Source organism: Falco biarmicus, chromosome 12, assembly GCF_023638135.1.
Source record: "Falco biarmicus isolate bFalBia1 chromosome 12, bFalBia1.pri, whole genome shotgun sequence".
NCBI lineage: Eukaryota > Metazoa > Chordata > Aves > Falconiformes > Falconidae > Falco > Falco biarmicus.
Genome location: NC_079299.1, coordinates 7,975,957 through 8,003,007, shown reverse-complemented (window position 1 = coordinate 8,003,007; position 27,051 = coordinate 7,975,957). Strand labels below are relative to the sequence as shown.

Genomic DNA, 27,051 nt, shown 5'->3' with positions numbered 1-27,051 from the left:
GAGGACCAGGCTCCAGCTCAGGGGCTGCCGTGCTGTTCCTGGAGCTGGGTGCCTTGGGGTTTCATCCACTCCAACATACAGACTTATATCCAGTGGGACCTATTCTGCCATATCACATGGACAATTCTCAGGGCTGCTCATGTGCAGAAAACCCCGTGGAGCTTTCAGACATCTACAATATACACATTTCAGAGATATTTTTGTGTCAGAGTCATTTTAGCATGCTGCATGGACTCAGTTCTCATCAAGGATACCTGCTTGTGCATCCCGAGACCTCCCTGTGATGCAAAGCTGCAGGTGATCAGGATCAGGTGATTCCCTCCAAAAGCACACTCTGACCCAGACTCCAATCCTGGTGCAAATGCACCTGCAGGAGACTTGAAATCCCACCGTACCGCATGGAAACCGGGATGCTGCCTGTTTTCGGGCACCTTCCACTCACGCTCGGCGGATGACATAACACGAGTGGTTACTCACTGACACAGGTATTCGACTAAGTAACGCGTGAAACAATAGAAAGGAAACGTCGAGTTGCTGCGCCACTTCGTCACTGCATTCACTTGCGGTGGCGGGCAGGTCCCGCCTGCCGCGCCGGGGCTGCTGTGCAGCCTTGCAGGTACCGAGCCCGCATCCAGCCGCGGCCCCAGTGCTGGGGCGGGGGGGCACCGGCAGCAGCTGCCAGCCCCCACCCCCACCCCCGCCAGTCTGCAAAACGCTCCTGCCCACCCTGCACGCTTTGGGCGGCTGGAGCTGTGTTTGGGTTTGGGGTTTTTTTTGCGCTTGGCTCGCAAAATTTGCTCGCTGCCTGCTCGCACGGGGGCGGGGGGAGTTGGGGGGGCAGGCAGGTCCCGGGGGTGCCGGGCGTGGGGGGGGCCGTGTCGGCAGGTGGCGACAGAGAACGGGCTTTGGGGCGGGCCGGGCGCTCGGCGCAGCGCGGCCGCGGGCGGGGCGGGGCGGGGGGGCGCGGCGGGACCCCGGCGGCGGGCGGGGGGCGGCAGCCAGCCCAGTAACGCCACCCCAGCAAACCGCCTCCCCGAAGGACTTGCCACGAGGTGTAAATGGTTGCTTTTAAAAGGACTGCTAGGGAGAGAGAGTAGGAATTGTAAAAAATATTTGCCTTGTGCTTTTATATATTGCAGATATATGTGCGGCTATACAGATAGAGGTATGAGCAACGCCTACAGGAGCCTGAGAGCCGCCGGGCAGGGCGGAGGCGGGGGGCACCCCGCAGCAGCCTGGGCAGGCTCGGAGGGGCGCCCGTGGCTCCCCGCCCCCCCGGCAGGGAGCGCGGCCGGGCCGCCCAGCGCTGCTTGCAGCCAAGGGAAGGCCCCGACCCCGCGGGGGCCGTGCGGCGGGGCGACAGCCCCCGTCGGGGACCGGCACCGCTCGGGGCTGGCAGCCGCGGGGAGGCGGTCGGGGGGCTCCGGCTGCCCCGGCAGGGTCGACGGGCTCGGCCTGCTCAGCACGGGGAGCTCGGAGGGGCTGGGGCGGCCGAAGAACCGGCCCGTCCCCCCGGTGGGGCGCGGGCGGGCAGGGCCCGGCCCTTTCCGGGATGCTCCCGGCCGGCTGCCCGCCGGTGGGGCCGCCGAGCTACAGCGCCTCGGGGTTAGCGCTGCTATTTTCCCCTCGTAAGGCTCGTATAATTTTTTTTCCACCTCCTTTGTCGGCCTCGGGGAAGGAAAAAAAAAAAAAGGGGTCCTTCGAGACTCCATTCCTCAAAAAAAAAAAAAAAAAAAAAGGCATCGCTCCCGCCTGCACAGTTTATTCGCCGCCTCCTCGAGTCCCTCGGAAAGCAAGATTAAAGGGGAAAGTCGCAGCTGTATATTTATGTTTTCATTGCTAGAAGGGAATTGATTTCCTTGCATTTATTTTTGTAGTTGCAATACACAAGGGCGGATTTGCGTCACCAAAGCAACTTGCTGGTCGAGATAAAGTTGCACAAATATTGAAAAGGGAAGTGCTCGCGCTCATTATGAAGTTTTTCTCCGGAAGAAATAAGGATTTCTGCTGTATCCTAAAATACTAAAGCCGCTTCTATTTTGGGACAAATCTCGCAGGCACATCCGCTCATTTAGTCCGAGTTGGAACCTCTCAAAAAACAGGAGATGACCTGGACTGCAGCGAGCCCCGGGTTTCCTGCAGCCTTCTCCCTCCTTGCGCGGGGAGGAGGGGCGGCCGCCCCCCCGGCCAGCGCGGCCGCGCAGCCCTGCTCCTCCCCGGCCGCCGAGGAGGAAGGTGCGCGGGCAGGGAGGCCTGCGGGGGCCTTTGGGACAGCCCTGTCCCCCGGGAGAGGCCCGGGGGGGGGAAAGGCAGGTGCGCCTCGGTGCGCCGGCGGGGGATGCGCAGGGGCGCAGCACAGCGCGGCCGGGCGTGGAGCGAGCGGGCCCCGGGGAGGCACCTGCCCCCCGGCTCGGGGTCCCCCACTGCCTCGTCCTCCCCAGGCCCTGCCCGGGGGTCAAGTGCTTTGCTGCGACGGGTTCAGTGTTCCCTTTGGTGGCATTTCGGTCCCCGCGGGGGGACAGCGCGGAAGGAGCGCTTCTCTGTGCGCCAAGCACCGGGACCAGCGCGCTCCCGGGCACCGGCAGCGCCGGGGCAGCGCAGCTGTGGCCGTGCCCCGGCTTGGGGCTGCCCGGGGACCCCGCAAACGGGCGCTGCCCTCCGGTGCTGCTCACCGCCGGGCGCCGCACGGCAGCGAGGCGAGCGGATCTCTGAAATAAGCTCCTAAAATAATAACAACCATAATAATAATAATAATAATAATAATAATAGCCAACACAAAACGCCGTGGTGTGGTTTTCCTCCCTGGCGAGCAGCCCCGGTGCCGGTGGCAGTGCCGGGGCGGGCTCGGGAGGCGGCGGGCGGGCGGCTTCGTTGCGAGGGGGAAACGCGGGGGAAACTGGAGTCGTTCGATCCGGTTTGAGAGCAAGAGGCTGGCTCTCGGGTCATAAATAAAGGGCCGGGGGATGCAAGGAAAAGGGGCTTTCCGCTGTCGAAGCAGGAAAAGTTCAAACCTAATCAAGCCTTTCTCTAGCCGCCGTCGGTTTCGGGACGCGCTGCGGCAAGCCAGCCCGTCTTTATTTTTCGGTTTCGTCTCGTTAATAAAAACCGAAGCGAAGCGGTGCCTGGCTTGTCCGGGGGAACCAGCCTCACCTTTGCCCCTGCGCGGGATTATGGCTGAGGACCGCGTTCCCCTCGCTCGCAGGTGGTTTCAATATTCGCACAGGAGCTACGTCTTCATACCTGGCGAAAGAAAAATACTTTGCCTTTCTGGCGGTTCCCCGACAACCTTCAGAAGTCGGGAAGCTATTTAAAAATATATTATTTTTTAAAAAACAAAATCAAAGCCAACCTGCAATCGTCCGACCCGCGAGCCTGCTCAAAACGGCAGCGACTCGTTTACGTATATGAAAACAAAAATTAAATACACGTGTTTATTAATTAAACGTGTTTTTTCAGAGTCAGGTCGGGACAAATGTGGGTGTTAGAGGGGAGAAAAACAGGGCAAAAGACGCTTTGATAAATCTGTCCCTGAACTACTGCAGTGAATAGATTGTGTTCTTAAAAAAATGGGGGTAATTCGGTTGTCAAAGGCTTGTAAAATGCAAACTAGTTTTTAATTTGAAATTGGTGTGGAAGCAGATGCAGCCACCAGGCTGGAGAACACGGTAAAAATCTATAAAATTACACTATCGACAAAATAAAATTAATTAGTCGCTGCTAATACAGGATCCAACGTGCCCTGGGCCCAGAAAAACTCAGAGCTCTCATCAATACGTATGTTGCGTGCATGGAAGAAAAAGAAAAGATGATTTTCTTCCAGGCTATCCAAGGCTCATTTATCCGGGAAGGAAACACATTTCCTTGGGAATAATTTCTAAGAGGGCGACCCTGCTTGCAACGGCCAAGAATTTTCTTGCGCGTTTCTTTCAAACGCTTGGAAACAGCGGCGGCAAGAGCATGGAGGTGTTTTGGTGTTGTTTTTTTTTTTTTTGGGGGGGGGGGGGTTAATAGTCGAGGGGGGAATTTAAGGAGGTGGGGGGAGGTGGGTACCTTGTGGGGCACATCGGGTGGGGCCGGGTCGCGGGTACGGGCCACCGCGCCGCCAGCGCGCAAATTGCGCGCTGGCGGCGCGGTGGCCCGTACCCGCGACCCGGCCCTTGCGTGGGCGTGTCGGCGGGCGGTGCATCCCGGCCCCGCGGATCGTGGATTGGGCGTAGGGAGGGAGCAAGGGCTGCTCCGGAGCCGGGAGTGTCGCTGCCAGAGAAAGTTTTGGGGAGGGGTGGATATTTTTTTTTCCCCCAGTACGAGGAAAGGGGGTTTGGTTTGGGTTTGTTTTGCTTGCGCCGCTCCGCTCCTCGCCCGCTCGCTCTTTCTCGCCGTGGGTTTCTGGGGACTTTTTCCTTTTTTTATATTTTTTTTCCTTTTTTTTGTTGGTGGCGGTTGGGTTTACCCCCTTCTTGCCCATCCGGCAAGTGCTCCGCCAGCCGCCTCTCGCCCCGCCATCCCTCCCCATGCGCCCGGGGCAGCGGGCAGCCCCGCGGCGCGCACCCGGGAGCTGAGCAGCGGCAGCGGCGCGTCCCCTCCCCGGGCAGGATGTACACGGCCGGGCTGGCTCCTTTCTACGCCTCCAACTTCAGCTTGTGGTCAGCGGCGTATTGCTCGGCATCGGGGCCGGCAGCCGGCGGCTGCTTCCCTCTGGACGCCGCGGCGGCGAAGAAGCCGTCTTTCTGCATCGCCGACATCCTCCACGCCGGCGGCGAGGCGGCGGGAGGACCCGCCGACAGCCTGCCCGGAGGTCCCGGCACCGGGATGCCGGCGGCGCTGGGAGCCGTCCACCACGGCGCTCCCTTCCACGCCGCCGCCTCGCCGCTCCGGCCCACGCCCGTCGTGGCCCCCGACGCCCCCGCCGCCGCCTTCCCGCCGCGCCTCTCGCCGCTCTCCGCCGCCTACCACTCCCACCACCACCGCCCCCCGCAGCACCGGTCCCCCGCGGCGGCGGCGGCGGCGGCTGCGGGCGGCGGAGGCGCCCCGGCCCCCGCCCGGCTGCCGGGCGGCCATACGCACGCCTCGGCGCCGGCGCCCGCCAGCAAGGACCTGAAATTCGGCATCGACCGCATTTTATCGGCGGAGTTTGACCCCAAAGTCAAGGAAGGCAACACGCTGAGAGGTAGAGAACGTGGCTTGCCCGCTTTGCGCGCTCTTGGGGCTCTCTGATTTCTGCTGTCGGTGCTGGTAGCGAGTAGAACCGCGGTGTGAACGCTGCCCCAGCTAGCCGGGAGAAAGAGTTACTCACCAAAGCCTTAGAAAGCCGAGTCTCTAACAGCGCTCCCTAAAACAGCCCCCCCGGCCCCGAGCAGGGCAGCAGCCCGCGGCACAGGACTTGCGCCGCTGGGGAAAATAGCGATAGCGTAAAAATAGCGAGTGAAACGGCCCCCGCGTCCCAGAGCGGGCCGCGGCTCTGTGCCCCGAGGGCGCAGCCCGTTTGAAAGGCGTTCGCTGCAAGCCATCTCCCCCCGCGGCGTATAAACACCCTCACCAAGGGAGCGAATCCAGCGGGGATGCCCGACGGCCGGGGCGCGGCCACCTCCCCCGAGCAGAGCCCTGGGGCGAGGAGGCGATGCCCGGTGTCGTCTCGTCCCGTCCTCCCGCCCAGCCCCTCCGGCCGGGGACCTGCTCCCCCCCGGCCCCGTCGCCCGGAACGGACCGCGGTGTAACAGAGCTCTCCTTGTTCCTGTGCTCACAGATCTGACCTCCTTATTAACTACCAGCCGCCAAACTGGGGTTCATCTCCCCAACTTGCAGCCTTCCGCCGGCCAGTTCTTCGCGTCTCTAGAGCCCATTAACGAGGCCTCTGCTATCCTGGGTCCCTTAAACACAAACCCAAGGAGCTCAGTTCAGCACCAGTTTCAAGACACTTTTCCAGGTACATCTCGTCCCTCGTCGACCCTCCCGTGGAGCAGGGCCCTCCGTCCCGGAGCAGCCCCCCCGGCCCCGGCGCTCTCCTCCCGGAGGGGCTCGCCAGACTCTTTTGAAAGGCCAGGGCGTACGTTTTCTAGCGAGGCTCAGATTTTGGGCGAAAGTCGGGCTGCGAGGGGGGGGAAGGAAGAGCTGGCTAGGGCCTGACCCAGAGGACCGTCCCGTCTAGGTCAAAAATAATAGCTGGGCCCTGAGAGCAGGGGCGGGCGGGGGGCGAGGAAGGGACGCGGGGGCCGAGCGGCTCCATCCCTGCCCCAGGAGGCGCGGGCTGGCGGGGCGGGCAGGCAACGGGCCCGGGCCTTCCCCGCACGCCGCCGGTATTTCCATCGATTTAAGGCTCCCTTTCAGGCATCGGTATTAATAACGCCGTCTCCCTCTCTCTCCCCCACCTCCCCCACCCCCCCCCACCCCCAGGTCCATATGCAGTTTTAACCAAGGACACGCTGCCCCAGACGTACAAGAGGAAACGCTCCTGGTCCAGGGCTGTTTTTTCCAACCTGCAGAGGAAAGGTTTAGAAAAACGGTTCGAAATCCAGAAATATGTCACCAAACCGGACAGAAAGCAACTGGCGGCGATGCTGGGGCTGACAGATGCTCAAGTAAGAACGGCTTCGGGTTTATTTCAAATCTTACTTCCAGTTCGGAGGCGTACGGCCTGGGGGGGGAGGGACTGGGGGGTGCGGGTGGGCTGCGAAGCCTTTTCACTTCCTTAACCTCCGCCGGGGCTGGCTGAGGAGCGGCACCTCGGCCCGGCCGCCGCCTGCGCGCAGGTTCTCCGGCGTTCCGCGGCCCGGCGCGGAGCTTTCGCCTTCGTTTGGGCCAGCGCGGAGCAGCCCGAGCAGGGCCGGGGCGGATCAGCTGTGTGCGCTTTGCTGAAGTGCAACTCGCTGTAGGAGGCAGTTTAGGTCAAAGGAAGTAGAAAAGAAGACACTATTTTTAATGTCCCTTATTTTTTCTTCTATTCTGTTTTTTTGGTTTGGTTTTTTTTTTTTTCTAAATCTCTCCCCGCGTTGTGAAATCCTTAGTTCTGGGGAAGTGAAAATTCTTCTTCAAACGGAATCATTAAACGCCACTCTGTAATGATTCCACTATTGAGGGCCCGCAGCGCACAGAATTGTATAACGCTGTGGTTTCTTGAGCAAGATTTGGTTTCCTGGAAGAAGAAGCAGAAGGGGGGGGGGGGGGGGGGAAGAAAACGGCGGGTGGAAGGGGGTGTGCGTTTGGTATTTAAACACACGACCTAGAAGAAGAAAAAAATTAAAAGCCACCTTGGTCGCGGTGTGGGCAGGGGGAGGTGAGGCCGGCGCCTCCTTTTCTCCCCGCGCTGCGCGTCCCCGGCGGAAGGCGGTGCGGTGCGCGGTGCGGAGCGGTGCGGTGCGCGGTGGGGGCCGTGCCGCCCGTCTGAGGGCGGCGCGGCCGCAGGTGAAGGTGTGGTTCCAGAACCGGCGGATGAAGTGGCGGCACTCCAAGGAGGCGCAGGCCCAGAAGGACAAGGAGCCGCCGCCGGAGCCGGAGCCGGAGGCCCAACGAGCCGCCGCACCGCCCGCCGCCGCCGGGGAGCCCGAGCACAGCCCCAGCCGCTCCGAGGGCGACAGCGACAGCAGCGACGCCGAATCCCTCGACATGGCCCCCAGCGACACGGAAAGGACTGAGGGCGCCGAGCGGAGCCTGCAAGCCGCCGGGCTCGGCAAGCCCTCCGCCAGCACCGGCCTCCCCTCGCCGCCGCCCGCCGCCGCCGCCGCCAGCCCCGAGCCGCGGAGCGGCCTATAGACGGGGCGGCCCCGCGCCCGGGACCTGCGCGCTAATTTATCTCCCTTCCTCCGCCCCGGGAGCGCGGCGGGGCCGGCCCGGCACCGGCCCGGGGCGAGGGGCCGGGGCCGCGGGCGGAGCGGGGAGCCCCGGCTCCGGGATGGCTGTGCGTGAGGCGGCCGCCTGCCCCTCCACGCTGCTCGCAGGAGAGCGGGATTTCTCTTTTTTTTTTTTTTTAATTTTTATTTTTAATTTTATTTTGTTCTCCATTTCCCGCCCCTTGTCCTCTCCAGGAAAACCTGAGCGAGGGACTTCGAGACCTTGCTCCGAAATCCCTCTCTCCCCTCCCCGCCCCCCCAACAATTTACAATGTGAAGTATTTTGCCAACGTCCTCATCGGTTGCAACGTGTTGCTTCGAATAATCTGGCCAAGAAATACTGCACTGACAAAATATATAAATATATATCTATCTATCTCCTGTAAATAAAATGTTTGCTATGGTTTGTAACCACGTCAGTCTGTTGACCAGGGCCGAGGGCTGGTGAGGCTGCCCCAGCTGCCCTCGCCCCGCTCACAGGCAGCCGCTGTCTCTCCTCGCCTCGAAAAGCCTCCCGAGGCAGCCTCCTCCTTTTTTTTTTTTTTTTTTTTTTTTTCTTCTTTCCCCCTTCCTTTTCTAATGGAGGCGATGACAACGACCGGATTTGATTACGCAAAATTGTGCCTCGCTGAGAAAGTTGCCAATTACATCTGTAGATGCACATATATGTCCCTCGCGGGGCGGCTGCCGGGCTGCGGTGCCCCCCGGGCCGGGGCTGCCCGGCTCGCCGCCACTCGCAGGGGCGCTGCCACCAGCTGGCGGGGCCGCGCTGGGGTGCGGGGGGGGTGCGGGGGAGGGGTGCGAGGGGGTGTTTGCATGTTGGCTTGGCTTTGCTTTGGTGTCGCTCCGATTTGCCGCGCATCCCTCCGCAAACCGCCGCGGCGGGGTGGGGAGGTCGTGCTGTGACGTCACAGCGTGACTGTGCGGCCCGGGGGGGCGCGCTGTGACGTCACGCAGGCGCTACGCGCGCGCGGCGCGGTGCCCGAGCGCAGGATCGGGCCGCGGCGGTGGGCGGGAGCGCGGCGCTGCGCCGGCGGATGGGGGAGGGTCGCGGCGGCCCCTTTTCCCCCTCGGCGGGCGCTGCCGGGCTGGCTGCCCTCCCCAGGAGGGAGCGTGCGGCCGGGCGGCTCTGCCGGGGCTGCCCTGGGGTCCAGGCCGGCGCCCGCCGGCTCCGCTCGGGTTCATCTCCCGCTTCGCTCCTCGGAAGTGTGTAAAGCGCCGGGGTGCTCGGCGCTGGCGGCTGCCGGGGCTCGGGGGAGGGCGAGGAGCCGCTTCTCGGCCTGGCTGCTTCCCCCTCCTTCCAGCCCCAGCAGCGTCGGTTAAAGCCGCAGCGGTGAGGAGCCCCCGGCCTCGGCGCTCCCGGTGGGGCCCCCGTCGGAGCAATCCCGTTGCCAATGCGCGCGGGGCCGGGGCAGGCCCGGTCCTGCCCAGGGGCGTTAGGGCTCGGGCAGGCGAAGCGAAGCCCTCTACTAGGCCGACGGGCGCTGAGCCTGTGACACCGCCAGAAAGGAAGGGGAGAAGGAGAAATAAGGCGAAAGACCGAAAAATCCCCAGTGTCCTCCGGCGATGCGGTGGCGAGGGAGCGCCTGGCCCTCGCCTGCTGCTTCCCTGAGGGCTTGGGCGAGAAATCCTCTGGGGCCGGGGTGTGTGTGTGTCTGCTGGGGAGGACACGCTCCTCGAGGCCACCCCTGCTAGCAGGGGGACACTGGCACGAGCCAACACCTGAGGAGGGAGGAGGCAATGCCGGCAGCATCCCCCCGCCACAAGCGCTAGGGGGAAAAGAGCTGGGGCCAGCGGCGAGCCCAGGGGCCGTCTGGCTGGGCGAAGAGGGGACGGGTGAAATGGTAAATTAGGCATAACGGAGCGGGCAGCGGCTCCGCCAGAGCCACGACGGGCTGGGACATTTCCAGGAGGGGCGCGCACGAAGCTCTGCTGCGCCCCTGGACGCACCCGGGGCGCCGTCCCCGGCCGAGCCCTGCTGGGACAGGGAAGCGGCGGGAAGGATCTGGAAGGGGCCTGTAAATCGGTTCTGCCTTGAAGACACCGTCAGGGAGGAAAAGGGGGGTGTCACGGCTTTTCGGGCGCGGAGCGGGCCCTGCAGTTCGCTTCCAGCCCCAGAAAGCGGCTGTTCCCGGGGAGCAGCGCGGGGATTGCGGCGGGCCGTGCCCCCCCGCCAGCACGGGAAGCTGGGGACAGATGTCCAGCGAAACGTGACTCTTTGGCCTCCGATAAACCGCCGTGGTGCGGCTTGGGGACACGCAGGGATTTATTTGCCTCTTGGTTTTGCTTCCTAAAGACTAAGCCGTGCGGAGAGAGGGGTGTAAGGTGGCTCTTGTCAGATGAGAAAGGAAAATCGAGTCGGGAAAGTGGTTTTTCCCTTTGGGTTAGAGGAATCCGCACCTCCAAGCGAAGGGGGCAGGCTGTACACCCACCGTCCCGCCGGGCTCCCTAAATAACGGGAGAGCAATGCCCGCCTGGCCCCCGGATCGGGGAGAAAGCAGAAACAGCGCCTTTATGGCACCTTTTTAAGATAACGCGGTGAAATGGGGAAAAAAACATTGTTGGGACTCAGGCTACCAAGAAAGATGCTCAGATCCGAATGAAAGGCTGGAGTAAATTTCCTTCGCTCTGCCCCTGAATTTGCCTCCGTGCACCCCCGCCCCACCCCCGCACCCCTGCCCCCGCCCCCCGACTTTGGTGCTCCGCGCACCTCGGGCTGCTGCTCTGGCCAAGCGGCAGGGCCGGGAGGGAATTTTTTTTTCCTTTCTCCCACCGATAGGGAAAAAATAATCTCTCTCCACCCATTGCTCCCGTTGTGCACTTCTTCGGGCAGGTAGAGCAAACCCACGAAAACGAGTTTAGTGAAAGATGAACGGGTGGAGGGATTTGTGCCCGTCGCGCCAGGGAAGGGAGTTTGCCCGGTCCTGCGAGGCTGCAGTTGCTGCTCCGTTTCTGCGGAGAAAAGTCTGGATAGTGTCGTGATTGCAGGCAGCCCGGCCGCCGGTCGTCGGCGAAGTCGACCTGTCCGTAGCTCAATGCACCACCACCCCCCCCAGACAGGTCCAAAAAAAATTCGGGGGGTACCCCTTTTTTGTTTGCTTTATTATCGCTGGTAACACGGAAGGATTTTGATGCTGGTTATTTCTGAAGGCGAAATGCCCGAGCCCGCGGTTCCCCCGCCGATCCGGTTCCTCGACGATCTTTCAACTGGGGGTCGCAGCTTTTCGGGCGGTCTCTTTACCCCCCCTAAATCCGTTGTGACTCTGTTCAGACCTGTGCCAGCCGAACCCAAATCCCATGGGCTACACCCAACCCGCAACGGGTCTGTGCTGGCGCGGCTCCCCCCGCCTGGCCGGGGCCGGGGTCCCCTCGGAGGGGCCTGGGGGGCTTCCCCCGCGCTGCCGCCCGTCCCCGCGGCCAGGACAGGCTCTTCAGCACACGCTTCCCCTCCCCGGTGCCCGGCAGAGATTTTTCGGGCTTATTTCAGATGAGAGCTTGTACGGGAGATCAAGACACGGGAACGATACGCATTGCCGAGCGGAGGTTTCCCTGCCTCCTCCCTGCGTGGCATGTGTGGGAAATCGGATTAATAACGAAGCGGGAGGCCTCTCCGTGCCCCTCCGGCATCCCAGCCCCGTCTACGAGCATCCACACCCGCAGAGGTGCGCAGCCGGGCTGCTCAGAGCCAGCTCCTGCTGAGCTCTTTCCCGGGGAGCACCTTACCAATAATCACCACCTTCCCCGGGCGCTGTATTAAGTCCAACGAGATCCTTTCCTTCTCGCCCGTTTTCTTACCAAAAACCTCCCATCTCCAAAGAGACTCGAGTCAATCTGGGAAATAACAGCCGCGTTAGAAGAAGACGAGAGAAATAACAATAATAAACCAAAACAGACGGAATGCTTCAAGCGAGTGATTTACGGTACGAAAAGGGCCAGGCGAGGAGCTCGCCTTGGGGTCCACCGCTGCCCCGCCCGGGGGGGGTGGGTGTCCGCCGCAGCCCCCCGGGTCGGCGCTGCCCCCCCCGCAGAGCCCGCGGGCGCGGGGCCGGCGGCAGCGAAACCTGAGTTCGCCTCCCTCGTTAGCTGAGCGAGACCGGCCCCGCTCCTTAGGAAAATATTTTTATTTTATTTTAATGTCGGGCTTAAGCTGATGTCTTAAAAAATAATTGTTTTCAGACCCCGGCTCGCTCGGCATCGCCGTTTCACACTCACAGGCACACACAGCTTTCCCTGCAGCTCATGCCTCGGGACTGCCTGGCGTCGGCAAGACAAACTGCAATCTCCGAAATGTCAACTTTTGCCACAATCTCGACTAAAAAAACCACCCCCTTCTTATTGCTGTTGAGCGCTCATCAGAAATAATGGCTGTTTACACAAAACCTTTATTCACTTTCTTAAATAAACACTAGTGAATTCAAATAAAGCAAACCCTCAGCTATAATTCAAGCACAACGTTTGCTGTGTGTATTCTCGGCTGCGGACCTGGAGAGACTCCTCGGAGAGAAATATGAAGTCTCCTTTCATCGTCCACCTCCATTAGCTAAATATTCTAGCTCACCTCGGCCGAGCTTACCCTACCCCAGCTTTCCTTCCTTCCTCCTTTTTTCTCTTTTTTTTTCCCTTTTTTTTCCCTGTTTTTTGTTTTCCCCTAGCAGAAGCGGAAATATTTCTTCCCTTCTCCCCTTTTACAGAGGTGAGGTCTGGACGCTGCTCTTCCTAAATCGATGTGCAGAGCCCCTTCCCTCCCCTTGCACAGCCGCGGCGGGGGCTGCTGTGCTCGCGGCAAGGCGTTCCCCCCTCAACCACCCCCCTTTCCCCCCCCGCCACCTCCCGCTGCCCGACCTCCCGGGGATGCTCGGGGCTTGGCGGGCCGGGAGTGCTCGGATCAAGGGGAAAGGGGCGGTGGTGGTGGTGGTGGTGGTGTGTGAGCCCGGCGAGGCGACGGCAAGGTCTTCTTGATTCGAAAGAGGCGGCTGAAAATGGGTTTTGCTCGAACCCACGGGCTCGGACAGGTAGGGGGAGAGCCAGGTACCTGCGGGGGGTACCCGCCCCGCCCGGCCGTCGCCCCCCGGGGAAGGCAGCCCGTCGCTCCGCGGGGGGAGTGCTGCCCCCCTGCTCCGCTCAGCCCCCCTGCTCCCAGGCCGGGACCAGCGGCCCCAGCCCTAATGAGATCCATTAAGCGTATTATTGATGTGGAGGTTTGCTGTGAGGTCCTGGCTGGAGGGAAGCGGAGCTCTGCTGCAGATACAGGCGCTCTGATCTGCACCACCTGGCTGAAACCAGAGAGCCGCCACTTCATTAATGGGTTTAGCCTTTGCTAATTGGTGTCTTTAGGAGCCTTGCCAAATTCTGCTCCGGGATCTTTGGAGGCAGCTTTTGTTTTTCCTTCTGCCGGTGACATTCGTTGACGGCAATTAGACCCGATACCACTCCTGCGCCGGCGGACAGCCCGAAAGCCCCCGAAGGGGCGGGCTGCGCTGCCGCTCCGGACACCCCCCGCCCGCTGCTGCCTCCTTCACCACACCACCACCACCATCATCATCATCAAAAATGGGACCGCCGTAGCTAAACCTCGAGGTAGGGCAAGCTAACACACCCTCCTCTCGCCTCGGTGAAGGCTGCAGCAGGTGACACGGGTGGAGGTGGGGCGAAAGGCTCCCTGCGCCCCACGGCCTCCCTGCAGAAAGCCAGCGCAGGGGCCGGGGCTGCCCCTGCCCGCCGGGGCAGCGGGGAAAGCGGCCGCCCCCCGCCCTCCCTTCCACCCGGGCTATGCCCTGGGGGCTGCGGGAGGCCGAGGCGAGGGACCCGCAGGGCAGTGCCCGCGGCTGTGCCAGCCCCGCAGCCGTCGCGGGTCTCCCCGGCCCGGAGAACCGGCGCCGCGGCCGAGCCCCTTTCGCCAGCCGCCCTCGGGGTCAGCTTCGTCCCTGGCCCCGCGGGCCTGACCGGGTTTTCCGAGACTCAAACGGCCGTAGTTAATGAAATCCGCTCACCGCAAATCACAGACCTCTGCCGTACGCTATAATCAAATTTCTGCTTGCCTTAAAAAACCCAGGCCACCCTCCTCCACCCCTGTTCTCCAGGCAAACCCCAAATCAAAGGTTTGCAGCCATCACACCCCTCCAGCTATGCCTGATCCCAGGCCATCTCTCCCGGCCTTCGTTGCCATCGCCTGTTCCCCCCCCCTCCACTGCGATGACCAGCGCCTAGAGGAGGAGGCTGCCCGGGACCACCCCGTCGGCCGGGCCGGGCCCGTGGGGGTTACCCCGGCTGCCTGCATGCGGGGATGGGGGTGATGGAGGGGACGGGGATGCTGGGCGGGACGGAGAGGCAGGAGGTTTCCTGCGCCCAGCAGCAGAAAAGAGGGGAGGTGGTTGGGGAGGGGAGGGGGTTGGGGGGGGGGAGGGGGTTGGGGGGGGGGAGGGGGGGCACAGACACTCCACAAATCACGCCAGCCCCATTTCCTGGGTAATGTGTCACCAACCATGTAAGTCAACTATTCAGGGGTCAGAGACGGCTGATAAATCACGACAAGCGGGGATTTAACCCTCCTCGCGGCACCGCTGTCCCCGGGCTCTGCTGCCCAGCTCCGCCAGCCGTGCCCCGGCACCGGCCCCGGGCGAGGCGGCAGCGCAGATGCCAAAGCCGGAGGCACTTTCTCCACCCACCCCCCCGCGCCTCCTTTCCCGTTTGCTGGCCCGAGCGGCAGCCCAAAGCCGTTTTCCCTGGAAAAACGCCGCCTGCCACGGCGACTCGCGGGCAGCGGGCGCTGCGCGGTGCCCCGGCCGGGGAAGCGGCGGCGGGGTTACCGGGAAGGCTGCAGCCGGGGCTCCCCCTTTCCCCCTTCCCTCTCCCCTCGCCTCAGGCACTCTCTCCCTTAGCCCTTCGGCGGGCGGGCTGCTGCAGGCGGAGGGGCCCGCCCGGCCCTGCCCGAGCCACGCCGGGCTGCGGAGGGCGCTGACCCGTGCGGGAGCGGGACAGACCCCCAGCCGCGCCGGGACTCCCGAGCCTCCAGCCCGTGCCTGGCCCCAGCCTCGGAAAGCGGGAAGGAGGAGGATGGGATGCTGCACGGCGCCGGCCCGTCTCCCCGAAATTTTCGCTCGCCACACTGTGTTTCCAGGGGCAGATCCCGGTGCGGACGGTTTGGCCCGAGTGGCCCCTTCCCCCGCCCTGGAGACCCCCTTCCCGCCCCCCACCCGCTGGTGTCTGTCAGCGCAGCCGTGGCCGGTTAGCCGTCGGCGGGTGCGGGCTGGAGGGTCTCTGCTTTCTTCTCAAGCAAGCCCTTGGGGACGCCTCCGGGGGGTGGGAGGGGTACAGCCCCGATGGCTTTCCCCGGGCTGCGGGGTGCCTCGGCCCCCCCGCCCCTCGCTCCCGCAACCCGCCCTGGGCAGGGAGGGAGGCCCCGGCCGGATCGGGCCCCTCTCGCCGGCTACAGTAGACGTGTTTATTTGTGCGAGCACCCCTCCTCATGAATCCCATCATCTATAATCATTATCTACATGGAAACTTTTGCCCCCTGCAGCCCCAGCCCCGACCCCCCCCTCCCCCCCCCGCCCTACCCCCAGTTAGCGGTGATGATTTTAAAAGCATGCGATGATCTAAGCCCTAATACTAATATTATGCATCATTTGGACAGGATAACCATGCCACCTTGTCAAACGCTGCCTCTTTACACAACCCATTTGCTGCATCGCAGAGTCATAACGGCGGTGATGGATGGGCCGGGGACCCCCCCGGCGCCCCCCCCGGCGCGGGCAGGAATGCGGGCGGGCAGAGCCCCCGCGCCCGCGGCCGGCCCGCACCCCGCCGGCGACAATTTATAGTCTGTATATATTTGCTGGCTCCAGATATCGGCAGCGTAATGGATGGTTATATTTTATGAACCCGGGGCTCGGATGCAGGGACTCGGGAGTCCCTTCCTTGTATGGTGCACTCCCGTCTCGCCCTTAAGCCGCCCGGCAAGCAATAAACTTCCCCGCTAAATGCGCCGGGAGATAACAGCCAACTTTTATTGATTACCAGAAAATGCTCGAAACTAAATAAAGGGGCTTTTATGAGGATCCCTGCGAACAGCCTTTTCTGCGCAAGCATTAAGCGTAATATCGGCGTTTTACTGTGTGTAAACTGTGAACTTGTTTAGCTATAAACGTTGGAGCGGGTGAAAGGCAGATGAAGAGCAAAACGCACCAGCGGTGTTTGCCGAGGGGAGCCGGGGCTGCAAACCCACAGGGTGCCCGGCCACCCTCCGGGCTCCCTTCCGATGCCTCTCTCTTCTCTCTTGATAAAGGCATCGGTGCGGGAACGGCTCCCAAACCTAAAGCATGGAGCGCTGGGGAGCAGCGGCAGGGATGCCGGGCAGGGATGCCGGGCAGGGATGCCGGGCAGGGATGCTGGGCAGGGATGCTGGGCAGGAGGCCATTTCACACTAGCGTTTGAAGGGGGGGGTCCTTGGCAGTGTTATTGCCCGGCAGTACCTGGAGGGGAGGGTGCGGGGGGGTCCACTCGCGTTATTAAGTGGGTGATGGTGGGAGGTTTTCCCCCCTTTCCCCCGTTCCACAGGCCTGGCTGGCGAAGGTGTGAGAGGAGGGGCGGGTTTATTTGGGGGGTTCTTTTAATTCCGACTGCCTTCTTTAGAGCGGTGTAAGAGGTGCTAAAGTTTCAGCCTGGAAGAGGGATGCTACAGGGGGTCCAGCACCAAGCAGCCGGGCTCTGCCCCGGGGGGCTTCAGTCTCCCCCGGGCCTACCCATCACTACACCCCCCCACCCCCCCCCAGCCAAGGGCAGGGAGCTCTCTGGGGGAACCGGCTTAAGCAGGACATGGGCTGGGGACAGGGGACGGGGCTGCCAAAGGCATCAGGGAGAACCCCCCCCCACCCGTGGCAGGATCTAGCCCTGCCTTTGAAACAACAGCGATCGTGTAATTTTTGTGGTGGAGCTTAATACTCTGAGCACAATCCTCACGTAAACTGCTCAAGATGTTCCGAGGCTTCATTACTGTTGTTATTTCTGTCCGTAGGCGGCCGGCTCGGAAATCACAAACACATTATTTTCTCCTGCAACCTCCTTGCCAGCCTCCCAGAGCAAGGGGCAAGCATTGGTTGGGCTTATTTTCTCCTTGTTCTTCAGTTTGCCACACTTTGGAAAGGTAACTGTAAAACCACTCGGTGTCTGCGCGTTGTAGCGCATTTTACTGCAAAGCTATAAAACCGTTCCATTCCCTGATGTTTCTCGATTAACTTATAAGCATAAAGGAAACGCCTGAGTAGTGTTCCTTCTGCAGTTTGCTTCCAGCGAGGGGAAGCCAAGGGAAGATGCTAATATTGTCATCTTATTTTACAATTTATACTGGCTGCCCAAGCAGTGTGTGCATACAAACAAAAGGGCGGTGGGGTTCAGTTTCTTCAGTGCAGTCCGTATATTTCAGAGATCATACTCGTCTTGATAGCCAGCCCGGAGAATTATTTAGCCTGCCTTTTATTGCTGTTAAAACTTGGGCTTCCATTTAAATAAACAAAGTGATCCAGAGCTATTTATCAATTCCACAGAGGTCCAGTTAACAGGATGTCCCGGCAGCGACAGTGTGTGCTGACCCCCCCGGCCCCCCCCTGCACCCCCTCCACGCTGCCTCTGCTCCCACCGTACAGGATTCCTGCCCCCCCCTAATAACCTGCACATGGGACCTTGGTTTCCCCACGCAAACGCCCTCCCCGCCAGCCCGCCATGTGCTTACACTTAACTTTATCTCTAATACATGTGGATCTCTATGCGTACCCGTATAATATTATGCTAGAAACACATGGCTGGCCTTTTTTTTTAATTAAGCATTCTTTTTTTTGAAGCCACAGCTTTGTGAGGAATATTTAGCCTGTTAGCTAAATTAGCTGGCAAGAATAAAACCCAAAAAAAGGACGCGAGCATCACTACTTGCAGAACTGGAAAACATTTGGAGTGTTGTTATATACACTTCAGGTCATAAATTAACAGTTGGTTTATTCTTCAATCAGGAAAAAGCCATTAAGGTTTGCTCAGCTCTGGTCTGTGGGAAAATAATTTCTTTGATTGAGTTCCCCCTAAAGACCCCCAGAAGTTTTCTCTCCTCTGTCATGAACAGTCTGCTCTTTCCTGTCTTCCGGACGGAGGGAAGAGTAGGACCTCTGGAGAAAAGCAGCTTTCCAGCATCTTGAATTTCACTTTGCATCTGTCTTCCTACCTGCTGATTTAATTTCTCTTTGCATTCGGGACCTTTCTAAATCTATCAAGAGAAAACTATGGAATAATGAGAGTGGTGTATCATCTTTTATCACCTTTTTCTTTCTTGCTGGTGGCCAATATTGCAGCTCTGAAGGGAACCAATGTTTGGGGGGGGGGGCTGAGGGGTGGGAAAGCATGGCATGGAAAGAAATTCAATCTGTGGAATGAGAGGAATGGATAAAAAAAGGCAGGGCTGATGACTTTTTCATTGCATAGATTTCCTACAGGAGCAGTGGTTACCAATCCCTGGTCCGCTTGTTTATTTAGTGTGTTTCCGAAAAGCATGAGCTCCTAGGCTAGCCCCCATCGCTGGAGTGCTCCGTGCTTGCACGGATGAGCCCCGGAGCTAGCCCACAGCCTCGCTGTTCAGAAGAAGCAGCTCTCCAGCCTGTCCACCCACTGGCAGTGGTACTAGGTCACTACGCACCATTTAGTGACTTGTTCCCCACCCCCTTTGGTGTCACATTGAACCCCAGAGATCGTCAGGCTCCTGCTGCTGCGAGGTTGGGAATTTGATATTGAAAGGCCATTTGCCTTGAAGGTAATCAGACTCTCTCCCTCCCCTGTCCCGTTCAGATTTGCAGGGTGCTATTTTAGGGTTTCCCCTGGCTGATGTTCATGCAGATGCGGGTCAGAGGACCCTCTGCTGCACAGGAACCCGCAGGGCATGGGTGGGAACTGGTGGCTGTCCAGTCCTACAAGTGGTGGGGTAAGTGTGAGCTGGGTCGTCCTTGTGCCAGGGGCAGATGCACCGCTGAAGCCTTGAACCCTGTCGGTCTCTTCTTCAGTAAGTACCCCACGGACTGCTCCAGACCCAGCCCTCACTGTCCCTCCTGGGCCAAATTTCAGTAGGGCCACAAATCCTAGCCTGTCACTTTAGTCTAGGACTGGTGATGGGTTACAACACGACGTGGTAGAATAGGAATTGGCTTGGGTAACAGTGCAACCTCATGAGGTTTCTGTCATTTAAACTGGGCACATCAAGACCCATCCTGAGAAACATGGAGCACTTTTTTCTTCCATCCTTCACTTTTTATAAATGTTGAAGAATACACCATATAAAATGAAGCATACACTGTATAAATGTTTCACAACACTGTATAACCATGAATGAGGCAAAAGAAGAAACAAGGCAAAAGGGAAAAGTGATGGCACTAACCTGCTGGGGGAAAGCAGACGGTGTTTGTTTCATTAATATTAACTTTTTTTCTTTTTTTGGGGGGGGGCATGATAAAGTATTTTAAAGGCAATTTACACAAAGCACAGCAGGTAAGGTTTCTTGAACGAGATTGTTTAAAAAGGCTAGTGTGGAACAGTAATCAGAAAAATCACTCAAATGAGAGCCCAGGCTCCTCCCTGTAGGAAAGAAATGCTAAGTGGGTATATTTCATCTATAGTTGTCCTTTTTTTGAAGTGGTTTCCTAAAATATTCCTTGTGATACCATAGTGGGCCTTGCACGCATTTTCTTGAGCAATTATTTAATCTGCTGTTGCACTGGAATGCTGAATTATTTTCAGCTTTGGCTTTCCTAAGCTTGTCTGTAGTGCAGTGAAAGCTTTTGCCTTGGTACTAACTAGTTGTGTGCAAGAACTGGTTCGTAATAGTTTGGTGGCCAAAGCTGCCAAATGTGAATCAGAGACCACTTCTGGTAGAAGGCTGACCAGTTCCCCTCCAGAACAGCCTTGCTGAAAGGCAGGAGGCAACTTCTGTAAACAAGTATTTCTGGAAACGATTTTTTTTTCTCTTTCAGATTTATTTTGTCCCTTGAAATCTGAGATTGGTCCGAAGTGCCTAAGAGGATATCGGAGAAGGTTCATCTGAGGTAATGACCTCATCCTTGTAATCCTTGATAAGATGATGTTAGCTGAGAGAGTTTGTGATGATCAAGTGGTACATACTTTTTAGTTTGAATCTCACGATTGATATAATTTTCTCTTGCTACCTGGGAACATGACATGAAAATGCATAGGTATCCCGTGCTTGACTGAGATAAAACATCCCCATCCATGGTGGAGTGCAGCATTCCTGAGAGACAGTTCCTTGTAATTCCCCTTTGCTGACTGACAGATTCAGTTTGTTCTCACTCAGGCATGTGAAACAAATCCAGCTTTCAGCTGCTATATTTATTTTTTGTTTCCAGCATGGATCCATTTGCCTGGTATCATTTTTTCAAAACTTTGGCTTTCGGATTGCACTGTCAGGGTTAATATACGAGGGCCAAGCTTACTCTGCTGGTGGAGGTGCCTTGCTGCAAGACCACAACAAAGGCTCGCGCAGCATGTTACAGTGAAAAGCCACCTGTTGAAATAACAGAGATCATGCCATTTTTAACATGTGCACAGGGAAAAAAAGGAAAGATGGGCTGTCTGAGATCTTTCCAAAGCCAGGGGTTGTTGAAATCTTGATGGAAGAATGCTCTCCTTCACTTCAGTGCCTCTGAAATACAAAATATCCGTTAAAAGTGACAGACTCGAAGCCAAGGCAAACAATTTCATAAGCTAAACTTGAACACTTTTACTTGCAAACACTGATCTGGTGATGACAGATTCATTTTTTCAGCTCTGGCAAATTTGTTTCTACTGTAGCCTTGCTGGAAATTACCCTGCAAGTGTTTATAATCCTGTCCTACTGTGAAGGACTTCATGTAGGACGTATTATTCAGATGGAGGGAGGACCTCACTGCTATCAGCAAGGTAGGTCTACCTAAGTACCTTAGAATCACAGAATGATTTGGGTTGAAAGGGACCTTAACTCTTTATCATCTAGTCCCACCCCCCCTGCCATGGGCAAGGACACCTTCAGCTAGACCATGCTGCTCAAAGCCCCGTCCAGCCTGGCCTTAGACACCTTCAGGGATGGGGCATCACAACTTCTCCACAAACAGTTTTGGCCTTTGCCTTTTGCAGTTGAAAGCCCTGGTAGTCCTAAAGCATACTAAACATGTAACTGTATTTTGACTCACTTCTGAACTAAAATAAAAATATCCAGACAGTGCTTTACACAGCTGTTTAACAACTGTTAAATACATAAATAGACATCACATACTAAAATACTGTGTTGATATGAGCCGTATAAACAGAAGAGAGCAGAAATGCAGTCGTCTTTTCAACCTGATCTAATTTTGTGTCTAGACAAGCTTTACTCAGCACCAGAGTCTGCCTCAAGGCTGCTTACTTGGAGAGAAGACAGTTTTGGTAAGCACGGCATGGTCTTGCTTCCCAGTGTTACTGATTTTCTTCACCGGCTGATGTTTCTAAAAAAAAAATGGCAAAAACATTTCCAAGACTGCTGCTGGAGTCAGGAAGTTTTTCCCATGGATCTGCAGGACATCGGTAACAGCAAGAGTTGCTGGGCCAAGCAAGAATTTTGCAGCCCTTTTAGCTCTATTAATATCATGGTTCTGCTCATGGTTGATGGGGTACTTTGAAGGAAAAGGGAAAGAGTAAAAGATGAGGAAGAGGTGGAGGGAGGGTAGAACGCTTTCCCTTTTATCTGCATTTTTCTGTGCAAAAGAATAGGATTTCTGCCAAGGCCTTTATTTATCCGTTGCTATGAAAATCACTTTGTGTCCTAGTTTCAGCAGCATTAATATATTTTTCTTCAGAAAGTGATTATGTTTTATGATCATTTTAGACTTATAGGGAAGTGCAGTAATATGCTATAAAACTCTACACCGTAAGCTGTATACAGGACATATCAACCAGTCTAAAGTGATTACATTAATAAGAGAAGAGCCAATCCTTCTTATGATTTCATGTTCTAGCAGATGAGCTCACTGCTCCTGAGGAAGACATTAAATCATGTTTGTGTAGAAGGTAGAGGGACTCGCTCTGTGACTACTGTTTCAAGAAAATATGATGCAGATACAAACCTAGATCCAAGTATGGAAATTAGCTGGTGGGCCCCTCAGGCTTTCTGGCAATCCACGTGCTATGGAGGAAGAAGAAACAGCTGCTCCAGCTATCACTGGAAAAGATGACAGTGAAGGGAATTAAGGCCCGCAAAGGGGTCTAAGTCTCCGCAAAGGAGCCGTGGAGCCCCGGGTCAGTGCCGTCATGGAAAGCTGTGGTGTCACCAAGCGTGGCAGCCAGCCGAGCTCCTGATGCGGCTGGCACTGAGGGAGAGGAGAGGTTTGCTGGGGCTTGGAAAGGGGATGCACGGGGGTCTCACACGCGTGTACGCACACACAGCCATGCACAAACACATACCTGTGCTCTCCCTGTGCTGGGCATTTCTTGGTCAGGGCATGAGATACCAGCCTTTACGTTCAGGCTGGTTGTGACAAACCTGTATTGATACAATAAATAAATGTGACTGGGGTTTACAGTTCAAACAAGCTACGAGAAGCCACCACAAATCAGCTTGTCATGTTGCCACCAGCTTTACAATCAATCTCCCATAAAGGGCTTAGGCTCTGACTCCTTTCCTCGGTTTGCTTATTTTTGTGGGCTAACTGGCTGCAAAGGAGTCACTAAAAGATGACTGGACTCAGACCTTTCTGTTTTAAAAGGAGCAAAGCACTCTTACTCTTTAGCAGTAGAGCCCACTTTGGGGAAAAAAAAAAAAAAGGATCAGGCGAAAAGCAAACAAAAGCCATCTACCTCTGCGCTAATGGTTTGGGTCTAGCCCTGACAGCCAGAAAGGCTTGTTAGAAAATGCTGCTGAAGTGGGGGAAGCTGTGGGCAGCGAGGGCTGGAGTATTTGTGTCATACCATAACAAATGAAGCCCTGGTTTGTACCCTTTGAATGCTGTGCAGTTAATCCTTGTCACATGGTTAAAATTAACTTTTGGATTCCCTGTTACTTCTTTCCTTTCTGGCTTCAGCCCCACATCCTGCTTTCCTCTGAGGATGCTCTCATGGAGGAGCTTCACCCACCTCTTTTGGGAGAACTGAAGCATCTCTCCCAGCCAAGTGGGTCCATGTGGCTCCTGGTGGGTGCAAACTCAGGTCCTGGAGATGTTGACCTCAACCTCTTGGCTGGGGTTGTGTGACACTGGAGGACGTGGTCTTGTGCCATAGGCAGAGGGAGCCTGGAGGTGCTGAGCTGTGACCTCCCCCTGGTCCTGCTGGCTGCTTTGGCTGGTTTACCTTTCCCATATGGCTGGTGTCAGAGTGGCTCAGCAGCTCCAGCTTTGGCTGGCCAAGGGAGCCCTCTGCACTCGATGGGGACAGTGGGGGACCCCTGTGAATGCCTCCTCTGGCATTTTGGAGATTTCTACCTAAATGCTTTGGACCAGGGACTGTCCTCTTGGGTACAGGGACACTTTGCCTAGCTGGATGAGACCCTCCCTTTTGGTGGTCAGTGTGGATGTAGACACTACAACAAAAACGAGAACTCAGAAATAAGGCACCAACTAGAGCATCGTGCAGGAACAACACAACCTCCTTTGCTTTTACCTTTCCTGCTATTCTGAACCGGGCTAATGATTTCCATGTTTTTTCCACAATGACTCCCAAATGTTTTTTCCTGATCAGCATGCTGAATGGCTGTTTCATTTAGCACATAATCATTAGCTTCACTCCTTGCTACCAGACACGTTATTTTGCCTTTGCCTTCACTGAAAGGCATTTGCCATCTGCTGATTCACTCATAACAATATTGGTGTTGTAATATTGCTTTTAATAATAATAATAACAATAATTATAGGCTTGGCTTCCTTCTTGTGCTTTTCATCAGATCTCAAAGTGCTCAAAAATCCAAATCACTCCGAATCCTGTTACAAAACTCGTCGTCACCAACTTTATCCACAAATGCTGCAGCCCGAGTTCAGCTATCCAGTTTCAGACAGTTTACTAGAGGCCCCCAGCTCTCTGTGCAAAATGCTCCCATCCCAAATCAATCTTTTTGATTTTGTAAAGCAGTTTTCTACCTATCTAATTTCAGTCTACTCCTGTATTATTAATGCTCAGGAACTCTCCACCTCGGTCATAACTCTCTTGTCTTGCCTTTTGTCACTTTTTCTGTATGGCCAAAAGCTCTGCTGTAACGCACACTCCCAGCTATGTGCCGAGGCACATCGCTTACAGGCATTTAGACTCATATTTACTACAAGTGACTCTAAGGAAATCTAACCACATCTTAGCAGGTAGCTTTCATGCCGATGAAGTCAGAAATGGGTGTAAACAATACTGATGTTCCCTTTCAAATTTGGCTAAGCTGAATTCCTACCCTCTCTTCCCCATGCAATAATGTCCTTTAAGATCTCAGCAAGTGTCAAGCTCTGCTGAGAGAAGCTCTTGATGTCTCACAAATAAAGCTCTCCAATCACCTATTAAATATTTTTCACACCTTTCCTTCTCAGAACGCTTGCCTAATTTTATTTTATTTTTTTAAGGTAAAGGTATTAAAGCTACTGCTCTGGAGGGTGGGTTTGGTTGCCAACTTTTCTACTTAATTTTCAGATTGTCATTGCAGTTCTTATGTAGCTTGCCTTAGCCTAGAGAGCCTAAACTAGCAGAGGTAATACTGTGTGTATGCAGAACAAAAGAAAAAGTGAAGAGAATGAGAGAAGTGATACAAAGAGATTTTCCAGCTCCGTCAATAAATTTACCACAATAATTACTTCCCTCAGCCTGTTTGTTACTAATGGACCTGCATCAGAACTAATTGCAACATAATACTTCTGGAGATGAGAGTTCCCTTTTCTGTTTGCAGGATGAAATGCATGAGGCTGAATGCCTGCAATTTTTTTATTTAATAGCGATTCTTCAGCTAGCAGCCGAGCTCATCACCTGTGGGGCACATGCACAGTGCTCACTTGCTGCACATGTTGTAGCTGCCGTTCCCTCCCCTGTCGTTAACATCTCTTAGAAGGCCTGAAGATCATCTGAGTCTGACTGAAGCTACACTTTATTGCTCCCACTTCACTGCAGAAATGCAAAAGGACCCACAGAGACACCTATTTCTGTGCACAACCAAGGGGCCACCAAACGAAACTAATGGGAACAAAGATCAAGGCCAACGAAAGGTGAAGATGGGTTGGACCGTGCCTTTCCAAGGGTGTGGTGGATGCTGGAAGATAGCAAAACTCAAGGGAGACAACTAGTTTGTGTCAGTACATCCACACAGTGTCACCAAGTGAGTGAACACATCAGACGTGGGATGTCTTAGAAGTGGGTAGAGGCAGGAGAGCATGAGGGGGGTAGGGTTTAAGACACTCGCCCTGCTTTTACACCCACAGCATCCTTCAGCCGTCCTTCTTGAAGACACAACTCCAGGTCATGGTTTTGGTCCTCTTAAGAAAGCTCTGAGAAAATTTTAGAGCGTGAATGTTATGGATTATATTTTGCTTCAGATGCTCATTTGCAGGCATACTAATGAAAATTGCCCCTTTCACTCATGTTATTGTCAGCGAAGTGGTACTTCCACCGAGAATGGTGAAGAAGTGAATGGAGAAGAAGCTGTAGAAAGCAAATGTCATTGATTACACAGAACTTCACTGGGACAAATGTCTGTAGGACACTTTTCATAGTGCTTACCCAATGCTCACAGCTTTATTTCACTATTGCAGAAATAAAGAGAACAGATACTTCCCACAGGAACAGGAAAAGCCTCTGTTACTTGCCAAGTTGCAAACTCATTAAAACAGAGGACCCTTGAAACTCCTTCACCCTCCACTAGAAAATGAAAGTGCAGGTGATGCAACAATTTACTGTGATTATCTAAGAGAAGGGAATTAAGGGATTGCCCCAAACTGAAGACAGGCTCATCCTGCTCATTCTTTTTTTTTTTTTTTTTTGCTTGTTTTGTTTTGTTTGTTTGTTTGTTTGTTTTACTGGAGGACACTGCTGGGGAGACATTACAGCTGATGATCAGGGAACTGTTGCCTGTTACTGCAGATGGTACTGAGGAGATGAACGCCAGACACATTAGGCTTAACAGGACAGGTTTCAGCAACTTGAACATGTTGATGAAAACAGGAAAGCTAATAAATCAGCCACCAAGGACCAGACTGGGAAAGCCAGTCTTTGTGCCTTTTTTTTTTTTTTTTTTTTTTTTAATATGAGAAGCTTCTGGGGCACAGATAAGTATTGCAGACACATATTTGTTGTTTAAACCCAGTTACATTTGGAATCTGGACATTTGACTGAATTTAAAGACTTCTTGGTATAAAAGCAGGCTGAGAATCAAAGCCAACAGAACAGATTAACCCAGGCTGGTCCTGAGCAACAGGCACTTCACCTCCCCTGGTTAGCCTAGCCTGTGCATGGAAAGGATGCCTCCCTTCCACCTCACTGGCCACCATTTTTTAAAGCCTGAAATTATGGCAAGCTATTAAACAGTGTCATCATTGTATGCATACAATGGGATATATAATTACATGTTGTGGTGTGTTATGGTGAATTAGCCCAGGGTTCAAACTGGCTGCGATCTTGAGTAGGTTGCAGTGAGGACCAATAAACTCTAGGAAACAGACCTGAGTGTAAGGACCCTTTCTCAGCCCCCATAAGAACAAAGTAATCCAGCCACCAGCATTAACGTAGTTCTCTATGTGTCTTAAGATACATGTATGCGCCTTTGCAAAATACACTTTTTCCTAGGGCTTTTTCTTTTAATATAAAAGCAAGACAAGAGAGGAGAGGTTGAACCACGTCCCGACTAAATCTATGTGGACCTGGCTGGAACTGTGTGAGTTACTTAAATAAAGATAGTTTTGCTTCCTAAGAAAATATGAGGGGGAACTTGAACCATGTCTTCCCGTCTTCACTGCTTCTGCTTCCAAGTTGCTTCTTGCTTCATTACAGTGGTTCTCCATTAAGGTGAATGATGTTTTCCTGAACTGTGATTTAAGGAGGTATTTTGGAGGAATGCAATAGCTATTTTAATTTCTGGAGCTATATTTAATAGCTGTTTAATTTACTAAAACATGGCTTTGCAGAAAGCTGACTCAGAAATACTTACTACCAGTAGTATGACCAGAGCAGGGAAAGGAGATGTGAAAAATTAACCTTTTTCATCTGCTATTTGAAAAGTTCT

At 55.5% G+C, this 27,051-nt stretch overlaps 1 protein-coding gene across 2 annotated transcripts; it reads left to right on the top strand.

The window, feature by feature from the left end:
* Nucleotides 1–4,175: 4,175 nt before the first annotated feature.
* Nucleotides 4,176–8,489, top strand: HLX (H2.0 like homeobox). 2 transcript variants are annotated; one of them, XM_056357709.1, is made up of 4 exons: nt 4,177–5,167; nt 5,744–5,923; nt 6,391–6,575; nt 7,399–8,475. In XM_056357709.1, the coding sequence occupies exons 1-4, from the start codon at nt 4,594–4,596 to the stop codon at nt 7,744–7,746; spliced, it is 1,287 nt and encodes a 428-aa protein (XP_056213684.1). In that variant the 5' UTR covers nt 4,177–4,593; the 3' UTR covers nt 7,747–8,475. The 2 variants fall into 2 exon arrangements, with proteins under 2 accessions (XP_056213687.1, XP_056213684.1); XM_056357712.1 differs by lacking the exon at nt 5,744–5,923 and having other exon boundaries at nt 4,176–5,167; nt 7,399–8,489.
* The last annotated feature ends 18,562 nt before the right edge of the window (nt 8,490–27,051 follow it).

Excerpts from the sequence above, each read along its gene's own strand:
- HLX (XM_056357709.1), top strand. The coding sequence starts at position 4,594 with ATGTACACGGCCGGGCTGGCTCCTTTCTACGCCTCCAACTTCAGCTTG. Across the intron at positions 5,168-5,743 it reads GGAAGGCAACACGCTGAGAG|ATCTGACCTCCTTATTAACT; the intron begins GTAGAGAACGTG and ends CTGTGCTCACAG. Across the intron at positions 6,576-7,398 it reads TGGGGCTGACAGATGCTCAA|GTGAAGGTGTGGTTCCAGAA; the intron begins GTAAGAACGGCT and ends GCGCGGCCGCAG.